Source organism: Homarus americanus, unplaced genomic scaffold (genome assembly GCF_018991925.1).
Source record: "Homarus americanus isolate GMGI-L3 unplaced genomic scaffold, GMGI_Hamer_2.0 scaffold32929, whole genome shotgun sequence".
NCBI classification, from domain to species: domain Eukaryota; kingdom Metazoa; phylum Arthropoda; class Malacostraca; order Decapoda; family Nephropidae; genus Homarus; species Homarus americanus.
This window is the reverse complement of record NW_024737097.1, coordinates 2,395,512-2,407,539: the sequence shown is the minus strand read 5'-3', so window position 1 is coordinate 2,407,539 and position 12,028 is coordinate 2,395,512. Positions and strand designations below refer to the sequence as shown.

The 12,028-nt window shown below is 36.0% G+C and overlaps 1 protein-coding gene across 1 annotated transcript in view; it reads left to right on the top strand.

Annotated features, from left to right (window-relative positions):
- Positions 1-12,028, top strand: part of LOC121873359 — a 127,850-nt gene that overhangs the window by 96,373 nt on the left and 19,449 nt on the right. Inside the window, exon 7 of the mRNA XM_042376910.1 lies at positions 9,023-9,203. Within this exon, the coding sequence (XP_042232844.1) occupies positions 9,023-9,203 (181 nt within the window). The remainder of the gene's footprint in view (positions 1-9,022; positions 9,204-12,028) is intronic.

Genomic DNA, 12,028 nt, shown 5'->3' with positions numbered 1-12,028 from the left:
ATCAGGTTTGGTTTTTGTCTCACAGACCAGTAAAGCTTCGTGTTTGTCTCACAGACCAGTGAGGCTTCAGTTCAGGAGTCTCTGTTTCTGGGATTCACTTCATTTTGAAACCCAACTCAACCACTTGAGATAATTTGTCCCAACATTCGGTTCCTTGCTGCAAAGTCAAACTTTATGGATCTTCTTTTTGAAGTTCAAGTGGACAAACAGAGGAGGGATAATCTTATACCACTGTTTCAGTTTATGCCACACAGAGTAAGTTACTTACTCATGTGTTGGATTGAGTGGTGTTTAAAATCACCAGCTGATATTTTAGTGTTTGTGGGTGCTGTCAGGAATCATTGGTAAGTTCTCTGGTGTTCAGTAGATAGTGTAAGAGTCAAATACATGCTGGAATTTATATCTCCAGTAATTCACCTAGATATTGTAGTTAAAAGTAATTATTAGGTTGAACCAAATGTTACCAACCAGGAACAAAGATCTAGCCAATCCATTTTTGTGTTCTCTTAGAGAAACTTTCCACTAGTGAATAAGAAGTTAGCTTCAAAGGTTTCATGCACAGATTCATCCCTGAAGCTCTCAGTTTGTAAGGATACATCTCCTCAAGGTTGGGGATTTCAGTCTTCAGAGGAATTCACTTTGAAAGAGTGTTGGTTGGAGATATGTCAGTTGTGCATGAATTAAGGGGTTTGCAATTCCATGCATCTCGGGGAAGAGGTTTTCAGACGAGATTGATTTTCTTTTATATGGACAGTATTTCATCACTGGTATATTTTAACAAACACAGGGTTAGTAAGATCTTTGGAGAATATTGTAGGTTTTTGGATATTCAATCTCCAGCACACCCAGGTATGTTGTGGTCCTGTTTGATGTCAAAGCCAATACTCTGATCAGAGATGAAACAATTCATTTGGATTAATCTCTGATTAGTCTCTGGATCAGACATCTCTCCTCTCATTTTACTTTGCAAGAAAATTACTGACTGTCTTTCATTTCCAATTCACATAGAAATTCTACAGGAGTATGAACTTTTCTATCTTGATCCCCTTCACCAAATGGTTTCTCATCAGTGCACTTGTCTGACTGGAAGGAGTTCAGTATAGCAAGCCTTACCTCCCATAATAGTAACTGGGAGCAGGTCATATGAATGTCCATCCCTCCACATCACAACTATTGCCCTCAGAAGAGGGAAATTAAAAGTAACAGTTACTTTCTAGAAGCAGAAGGTCTTTTAAGCCCTGCACTACCTAGTTTTTAACTAGTTCTACCACTTCTGGCTGCCATCTTCAATTTAAAAGCCAATCCAACATTTTCCTTCAGTCCCAGCTGACAAAAACTGAGAGTAGTCATGCCTCTCCCCTTATTTGCTTGACTGCTAATGAAAGCTAAATGTCTGCCCCATTATGACTCTTGAAGAATGGTTTCCTGGGAAATTACCACAATTTTAAGTTATTATAGAGGTAAGACTGGTGTTTTGTTTTATATCATTTCATAAGATTTGTTTGTATTACCGGTAGTCTAAATCTATCTAAGTCTGGGCCAGCATGCTTCAAGTTGCCAGCATTAGCCCTGACATCTGTGAACATGTGGCAGTAAAGGACTGTAGCCGAGTTACCTTGCTTGACTAATGGCTGAGACTAGTCTTCTACAGGTTGACCTGGGAGTGGTTTGAGGAAACTCGTTAGCTAGCTAAAGTATGGAGGGCATGTAAGACAGCTCCCTTGAGGTTTTAAGCAATTCTACTTATGAGGTCTCTTGTACCATGCAAATTAACAGGATTTTATGTTATTACAAGTGTTTAACATAGTTAAGCTTATGTAAACCGCTCAGGGGGTCTGAGATCCTGTTTGTCAAAAAGTGTATTTTTCTTATTAGGATTGTCTCCTAATTTGAGGTGCAGTCACGACATTTCTTTGACACATGACCTTCTCCTTCCTTTCATGAGCTGATTTTGGTCTTTTAAGTCACTCAAGAACCGATGATCCTCAAATCGAGAACTGAGGCATGAAAACCAATTTAATGGTTAAGAGGATGAAACTAGTAACATGGATTCTCTTCTTCCTCCCTTGAGAAAAGATGTAAATTAGCTGAAAGTGTTGGGGCATGAAAACCAATTTAATGGTTAAGAGGATGAAACTAGTAACATGGATTCTCTTCTTCCTCCCTTGAGTTAAATTAGCTGAAAGTGTTGGGGCATGACATCCAGACTGGTTGTGTAATGATCCCTGAGAGTCAGACTCAAAACACGGAACCTCAGTGGTCACTGCTTCAGTGACCATTTTGGGGTCTGAATCCCAGTTCAACTGACTAGTGAGATTGCTAAGAATTCAGATTGAAGCAAATCATTATCCTTATGGGTATTACCCTGTACCAACCTGCAACTTAGCATTGCACACTTCCTGGGCATTGACAAGCTGTACTCAAATGTGCTAACTGAAAGTACAGAGATATCTCTGTTAGCTGGAACAATTGGTGCAGAGCATTTCTGGGAATCAGAGATTTCCGGGTGACAAGAATACCCTCACAAACCCGGAAAAAAATCCCCCATCCCCAGAATTTTCCTGACCGGGCACCAGGAAAATTTACTCGGAATTTCCGGAAACTGCGCATTATAGTACAGTACATCATCTCTCAAATCTTGAGAAAAAAATTCCTATCCCTGGAATTTTTCCAGGTACCAAAATTTTCCAGAATGACGCATTATTTAATTTCTCAAACCTGGAAAAAAGGTCCCATCCCTGGAATTTTTCCTGGTAATGGAAAATTTTTCTCAGAATTTCCCAAAAATGCGCCTGATTTTCATCTCTCAAACTCGGAAAAAATCCCCTATCCCCAGAAGTTCCAGAATTTTCCGGGTACTGTACTGGGAAAATTTTCTTGGATTTTTCCAGAAAATGCACCCCTTAGAAAATCATTCCCAAACCGAGAATTTTTTGGAAAATTTCGAGAAAATTTCAATTTTGGCTATTGGACAGTTTCAGTTAAGAGGAATTCCAATTTATGGAGATATTAATTGTATACCAAAGATCTTGTTTTATCTCCTTGGTCATACATACCATGGAATTTCATGACCTGATCTTCCAGTTTTAGGGATACAGTATTTTAATTTGATTTATACCGTATCTATATATTTTATTTATTTTATTTTATTTTTGTAAACAGCCCATAAATTAACAGTGGTTATGATCTCTACAAAATATAGGTATTTTCTTCAGAATTCTGATTATACAGTACAGTACAGTAATACATTTATATTGCTGTACAGTACTTATATTCATTACAGACAACATCTATTATGGGAGTAAGAACTAATGAAGGGAGAGTCATGTGTGTGTACTGTATATTAAAGCAAGTAAAGACTTGAAAGAGTGAAAATAATTCTAATTTTAGAATATAATTTCAAAAGTTTACCATAAGGGAAATGAGGGAGTTGCTAAAAGGATGACTTCTCACAGCTGCTAGTATGTACAGTACAGTACTGTACTGTACAATGGTAATTTATTGGTAAAAAAAATTAATGAAATAGATCACCTGGACATTGGCAGATTTTGTAGGTGCTTGACATCCTTCACTGACTGTGTCCACATTTGTGACTTAATATATGAGATTGTTAATTTTTTCCATCATGAAACTTATGCCATTAAATATCATACACTATATTATTCCAGTGATAAATGTTAGTGCAAAATCTGTTTATTGGTTGCAGTAATTAATACAATACAGATTAAGATAGTGTTAGATTATTAATATAGTGAACTCATAGAACTTGGAACAGACTGTAAGCTATGATATTGCAGATCATTGTTTAACATAAATTGAGGGGAATGTATCCATGGCTGTTCTTACATGCTGCTGGAGACCCCCAAAAAACTTGTGGTTTAAGCAATATTTTTTTAAATAACATTTCTGAAGGAAGTGAATAGGGAATGCTGTTAATCTAAAGTTTCCTCCTCATTGTTTACAATTCTAAGTGTCCTACAGCATTGATATGGCTGGTTGTGAACTACACTTGTTTGTGTCTTGCCAGTAGTGTGAGGTGCAGTACTGCAGTCTCTCAGTGCTGGCTAAAGATATCCCTCCATTATTTGATACTCATCTTTCTCTGAACACATAGACAATGGTTTCTTTTTTAAAACCTTGTAATAATTTATCGTGAGCTATCTTTCCTTATCATATTTTTTCTAAGGTATCTTCTTATCAGCCTCCATCCCCACAATGTCCACCTGTGGTTGTGGTGGCTGTTAGGTAAAAGTATTTGTTTGGTATTGTACATACACTATGCACCATTTCTGAGGAGGAGAAATAATAAGTTTCTATCATAAAAAGGTAGAAATGTCCTCACTTCTGGTGCAGTATATGATGCTTATGATGAAATTTCTTGTCTTTTGTACACATGTCCACCTCATTTGACTATTATTTTTGTAAAAATTAGTGGGTTTTTTATGCATCCATAACTTTTTTTAATTACTAAATCCAAAACTTCAGCCTTTTGAATATATTCTCTCAAGAGTAGATGACTGTATTCATTTGGATTTCTGGAGGTTTCTGTTAGAGTTGCATTGTAATTTTTCTATGAAGGTTTATTGGTTGTGTTGTTGATTTTATAACTTAGAAAGTTTGATGGTCAGGGAGGATCACAAACATGGCGTGTGATAATAGGTCACGGAGACTTTGTTTTGACTGCGTTAGAAGTGTTATCACTCAGTATTATTTATTCTGATTTTCACGTCGTAGTAGCATGATAGCTTTAGAAGTTTGACGAAAAGTTTAGTGGAAATATTGAATTCTTAATTACTGCATAGATATTGTAGAGACATACAGACCTGATGCCTCCATCTGTGATTGATTTAATAAAAGTACTGTATAAATACCAGTAAGTAGACATAATAAGTAAATATTGACAAGGTCGCTGGATATGGTTTTAATATTTACTACAGGATTCATGAGCATGTAAGTTTTGAACTAATCTAAGAAAATTGAGCTAATTACTCGTTTTTCTGATAATTGTAAACAGAGTTTATATTTTCAGTACTGGTAGGCAAGAAAATGGTTGACAGACTTTTAGCCTTCAAGACTTCATTTTTTTTTTTTTTAGTAAATCTTGTGATTACCAGTACAGTACAGTGGTCCCTTGGTTAACCAACACAATTCGTTCCAGAAGGTCGTTAGTTAACCGAATCCATTGTTTCAATGGGATATTGGGGAATTGGTTCCAGCTCACCGAAAAGTACATACAGTACAAAGTAAAAAAAAAATTGCAGTAAAGTACACTTACTTTGAGGTGTGTATGTAGAAGGTTCCTGGTTGATGATGATGATGATGGGAATTAGAAGTGGGGGTGGAGGAGAAGGGAGAAGAGAAGGAAGTGGGGATGGAGGAGAAATCACCTTTCAGGGGGACCCATGCTTGATGCAGTCATTTCACTTGTAAAATTTTAAGTTCACTAGGTGTAATTCAAGATTATTTTCTTTAAATCAACACTGCACTGCGCTTATATATTATCAATATGTTAACTAAATTTCAGAATGGCCAATAATTTCAATGAAAAATGCAAAATTATTCAAATACACCAACAAAATAGATGTTCACTCCCCTGTTTTCAAAGCCAAACTGACGCCTGGTGGCTGAGTCAAGCGGCTGATGGGCGCACAAAAAACTAGTTCCCTGTACTGCATATATTATCAATATGTTATATAAATGTTAAAATTACTAATAATTTTAATATAAAAAATGCAAAAATATTAAAGAGCACAACTTTATTGATATTTACTCCACTGGAAACGAATGTAAACATAGAACAGATTACTGAATTGGCAGACTAGCCCATCAGCTGATCAGCTGATGCTCACAACAAAAAGTGATGTTCGTAAGGATTTCGTTAATCGAATTTTTGTTCGTTAACCGAATTGAAGATTATTATGGAAGGTAATTCGTTTACCAAAATTTCGTTAACCAACCGTTCGTTAACCGAGGGACCACTGTATTGCCCTATGCAAGTGACATTTAATTGTACAGTATTAAAGAAGCCATCATTCATGGTAGGATTTTTAATGTTCTCTGCCATATTATCTTCTGACTTCATAGACTGTATGTAAAACAGTTTTAGGTTAGCAAATGTGTCCCAAGTCATGCTAACCAATTAAAAACACTGTCTTGAATCCAGCTATTGTAACTACTTTTTACTTTTTTCGTATTCAGTGGAAGGACATTTAAGGAAAATAATGAAAGAAATATAGAATGAAAATTACTTGGTATGCTTCTCATTGCTCTTGCCATTGTGTTGTCATATAGCCATTGATGAGATATGATAAAGTTACAATGCTGTAATTATAATGGTAACTAAAAGTCTTTGATGGGAGACTATTTGTGCAGGCTGCTCTCAAACACCTTCACAATTGCTTCAAATGTGTAGCCAAAACTCCATGGTTTATTTTGTGAATTTAAGAATACAGTACTGTACAGTATTTACTCAGGTTTCATAAAGAAAATAGATATAAACATATAAAGATGCTCTCTTGTCTCTTATCGAAGGAATGTTATTAATTATAGAACTCGTAATTTTTCTGAAGTGAATACACACATCCTGTGGCTTTAGAAAGCAATAGGGATGATACTTTGTTCACTCAAACCTTGCAACTGAGGCCTAGGGTCAGTTTGTAGCAAGGCAGCAGATAGCCTTTTAGACAGACACAAGGAAAGCCACTATAGTTCTTTAGTATTTAATCTATTGTATTTACATTCTAAGTCTTCAAGGGATAATAACTACGTGCATTCCATGTTAATTTCTTATAATTTCTGCACTTGGTGAAGCAAGATTATCATATGAAAAGCACTGGTAACATAAATATCTTAAAGAGAACATGAAAATGATGAACAAGTTCTGAGATATAAAATCCTCCTCGCTATGTGACTTCTCACAGCATGGTCGAGGATGTCTCTGAAATGTTATACAGTGGTCCCTCGGTTAACGAGCACAATCCGTTCCAGCAGGTTGCTCGTTAACTGAAAAACTCGTCAACCGAAACCATTGTTTCAATGTGTTTTGGGTAATTGGTTCCAGCTCACCGAAAATTGCTTAAATTCAACAAAAAAGGTAGAAAAGTTCACTTACTTTGAGGTGTGTATGTAGAAGGCTCCTGGATGATGATGATGGGAATTAGAATGGGGGTAGAGGAGAAGGGAGAAGAGAAGGCATTGGGGTGGAAGAGAAGTCACCCCATGGAGCCATTTTACCCATAAAACTTTAGTTCTCTTGGTGTAATTCAAGATTATTTTCTTTAAATCAACACTGCACTGCATTATATATTGTCAATATGTAAAATAAATTTCAAAATGACCAATAATTTGCTTGCAAACACAGAAAAAAAGCGTTTAGTTGAAGAGAGTCTCAAGCAAGATGTTACCTCCACTGAAAAGACAGAGAGACTGGCGCCTGTTTGGTGTGTTGACAGGCTGGATGGCGAGCGCGTGAAACTAGTTTCCTTACCTTCATTTATGTTCAATAATTGTTAAAATGACTAACAAATTTAATTATAAACTTTTAAAATTATTGACTAGTATAAACTTCTTGATATTTACTAAAATAGTAAGGAATTTAAGCTCTAAAACTGATTACTGTATTGGCGGACTAATACTACAGCTGGTGGACCGCCAAATGCAAGCGAAAACATGTTAAGGTCGGCTCGTAAAAAACTCGTTAACCGAAGTTAAGAATCTTATGGAAGGTAACTCGTTAACCAAAATCTCGTTAACCGAGGCACTCGTTAACCGAGGGATCACTGTACTGTATTCTTTTTCTTGTTCTCTTCAAGACATTTATGTTACCAAAGCATTTCATATGATAATTTTGCTTATGCTAGTATGAAAATTATTATAAAAGAACAACAATATAGATTAAATATTATTGAACTGTAGTGACTTTTCCAGTGTCCATCTGCTAGTCAATCAAATGCCTTGCTACAAACTGACCTTAGGCCTCAGTTGCAAAGTTTGAGTGAACAGACTTTACTAAATACAGTAGTTTACTGGGTCAATAAGGTAGATGTCAGTAGGGTGAGTCAACCAGATAATTTAAATTTAGATAAAGCGTTTAGATAAGTTTGTATTTTAAGGTAAGGGATTTGAAAATGCAGCACAGATGTGTAATGATACCAACTCCTTCATTTTATTGGTTGACAAAAATGTGCTAAAAAATTCAGTACAGTAGTATATTTCTTGATGAATTTTGGAAAATTTGGCTATACTCCTCTTCACCCATTCCTCTTCATCCTTTACTTACTCCTGCCCTTAAATTAAAGCTCCCAAACTCCTACTCCTGGACATTTTCATACTTTTTATTGTTATTTTTCTTTATTTTTCATAGAGCCTTTTCCTAGGAGTAGTTGGGTGAGGGTGTTAGCTTAGTTAGATTACAGGAAGATGGTGGCACCCTGAAGACAGAGGTTCAATGCTGACAGCTACAGATGATGAAGGAGGGCCCACTGAGGCTGCTCGTGTTCATCACCCATCCCCCCCACACTCAAGCATGATCTGCTAATAATAAGTCTGATTTGCCAATGTAGTTCCTTGTACAATATAAAAAACTTCCTTAATTTTAGGCTAATATAGATAGACAATAAAAAATACTGTTGGAATTATGGCAATGTAGAATTTCCTCTTGTCAGAGGGAAATTTTTTTTTAATTATCTATACAGTAAATTTGATACAGTTTTCCAAGTGTGTTTGCCACATTGAATTATATGATTATTGCATGGTAATATAGCATTTTGCAGTAGATATATTCCTTGCATGTTTGTTCAGAATTGCCTTGCATCAGGATATGACTCTTTAGGTGATGCTGCAGCTTTTTCCACTTGGCTTACAGTCTTACTATGGTGCTACTGTACACATAGTGGCATGGCAGTGTTGTTTACCTGTTGACTGGTAGGCAGCAACCAGGGTGCCAGGGTCTAGTGTGGCAGCTGCAGCATTACCTCATTTTTGTTCTCTTCTGACATTGTACTCACCAGCATCTCTGCCGCAGGGAACCTCAACAATAAGTATGGAACACTACCAGCGAGTACGAGAGGGTCAGAGCGGTCCCTTCCCGCTGCAGCACTTCGTGATGAACGTGACCACAGCGGCTATTTCAGCGATCGCAATGACAGCTACGGGAGTCGTCGTGATCTCTATGACCGTGGCTATATGAGTGACCATGAACGAAGGTGTGTGCTCATTTTTTCTCTTGTTAACACTTTGCTGGCACATGAACTGGTTACAGTACAGGTACGATATATGTTATGTAAGTTAAATGATTAAGTTTTCTTTCAATACAGTACAGGTTGGATCCCACTAATCCGGGACCCGATAAAACGGCAGCTTAGTGGTTCGGGGTGCATATAATGAATACCGTATATCTCGGCCTACAAGACGGAATTTGAACAAAAAAAAAATCAGCCCAAAGTTAGGGGGTCGTCTTAAGCACCAGAGATAAAATTCTTACCTCTTAAATTTTGCGGTTTAGCGTGTCAAGAGTGGTGATGGAAACATGGTAAACCACTCACAAGGTCCTACCACTAATTATTTTATACTGAAACTTACATTTGGGAAGCTGGATTAAAATGAAGATTACCGGTATATTAAAATAATAAAAATGTATTATAAACCAGTCTAACATACCGTAAAAGAACAATATACCCCGGTAATAAACACAGCTGCTATCATCACCCCCCCCCCCCATTTGCCAGTGACGAGAAAGGGAAAGCGACCTTGACAGTGACCGCCTGTGGCTATTTTTAGCCGTCCTTGTGTTCGGAGGTGGTCAGTAATGCATATCTGTATATTTACTGATCATAATACTTATCTCCTATAAATAATTAATTTAAAATTAATTTTTTTACAAAGAATATTCAGTAAATGACTGCGTTAATTCTTGAAACTACCGACAGTGGTAAATTTAGGATGAGAATGATTAACAGAAGTCACGTCATGGATTCGGAGTTTGGTCCTTAATGATCATAAATGTCTGGTCAACTTCACCTACCAGGTATAATGGTAGCCTCCCTTTTTCGCGAAACAAGTATATAATTAAAGAAAATACTTGCAGTGTGTTTAATGTATTACAATATATTATAGCTAAATAAATAAACAAATAAATCGGCAAATCTATTTCAAGTAAATGGAAATATTTTACTCACACCAACATTAGTTCCAGTTAAATAACTGACGCTTAAGTGAGTCACTAGTGTACAACAGCGGGTAAAATTTGATGCCAATACTTGAAGTGAATTGGCATTATTTTAAATAACCAACCATAAATAAATGGAAAAAAGATCAAAGGTGAAACATTATATTGTATGTATGTTGTGTTGTCAAAGGAAGAGAAACAATTGAAACTCAGCAATTGTGTGTAAATGAGGCAGTAAGATAAATCAGCAACCTAAGACTTGGTCACAATTTTCGTGATGCCATATGGAAGTAGGGTCTACCATTAGACAATACTGTACATTATGCTTCCAATATCTTCCCAGGCAGTAGAATCTCCCTGTTTGGTAGCTGCCTAAAACTTTTAGTAATATTACTTTGATACAACATGATAAATTTGACAAACAATGAAAATAAACAAACAAAAGTTATTTACCAAGACCTTCTCTCTCAGAACAGAGGGGAGATAAGACGGCTATTTATAGCCCGTCTTTGTGTAGGAAGTCGACCACACTAGAAATAATTCATTTAAAATTTATATTTTTTACATAGAATATTCAGTACATGACTGCAATTATAAAATATTGTGATATATATATATATATATATATATATATATATATATATATATATATATATATATATATATATATATATATATATATATATATATATATATATATATATATATATATATATAAATATTTGTGTAATAAATGTATGTAGTAAGTATGTACAGTAATCTTTTTCACTCAAATCCTAATGAAACACTATTGAATTAGAATACTGTAGCTCGCTGAAGCAAGCTTATAAATTAAAGAAAATACTTCCAGTGTGTTTAATATATTACAGTATGATATAAATAAACAAATAAATCGGTAAATCCATTTTAAGTAAATGAAACAATTGTATTCGACACCGACATTAGTTCAAGTTAAATAACAAACTTTTAAGTGAGTCACTAGTGTTTACACTACATCAACCGGTAACGTTTGATGCCATTACTTGAAGTGAATTGGCTTTATTTTAAAAAACCAAGGATGTGTAAACAGCACTGGTCAATGGGATGGTTGGTAAAGGACTACTGGGTCAGTAAGCTCCCAATGGTAAGTGTCACATTTGGGGTACCGGTCTTATACAGCGAATAGGGCTCAAAAGCTACTTTTTAAATGGAAATTTTGGGGGCCGTCTTATACACCCCGTCGCCTTGTAGGCCGAGATATACGGTAATTTATCTTATGGGAAAAATTAGAATATGTTCCACAACTACTAAAAGTCAACAGTAATGCTATAGTAGTTATGGAAAAATCAGTACAATAATCACAACCTGCTAATCACTCAAATTTTTATGTTTAGTGCAAACTATGGGATACAGTATTTATACTCAAATTAATCGCTATCTTACAAGAATTCCAGAAATGCAAGATATATTCTGCTAAGTCAAGTCAGTGACATTTTATAAGCGAAAAACTTTAACTCCCTCTTTTGTACAGTAGATCCTTACCATTCGCGAGGGATAGGTTCCAAGAAATGGCGCGAATTGGCAAAACTGCAAATGGCAACTTATACTACCTCAGTGCACTACTGTATACCTATACCAAACAACTGAACTGCTACAGCAGCACTCGTTCCCTTTTTCAACTTATCTAATAATAAAACTTTCTTTGTCAGGGTCATCACTGACTTCTGCCTTTTACATTTCACTCCACTAGCATCACTGGCACTCACACTAGGCAGTTTTTTAGGGGCCATTTCACACAGAAACACTAAAGTTTTGAGAGTACAACAGGGAAGAGATGAGGGGTATCCACTGGCCTGACTCATTAAGGCACAAGAACGCAGACAC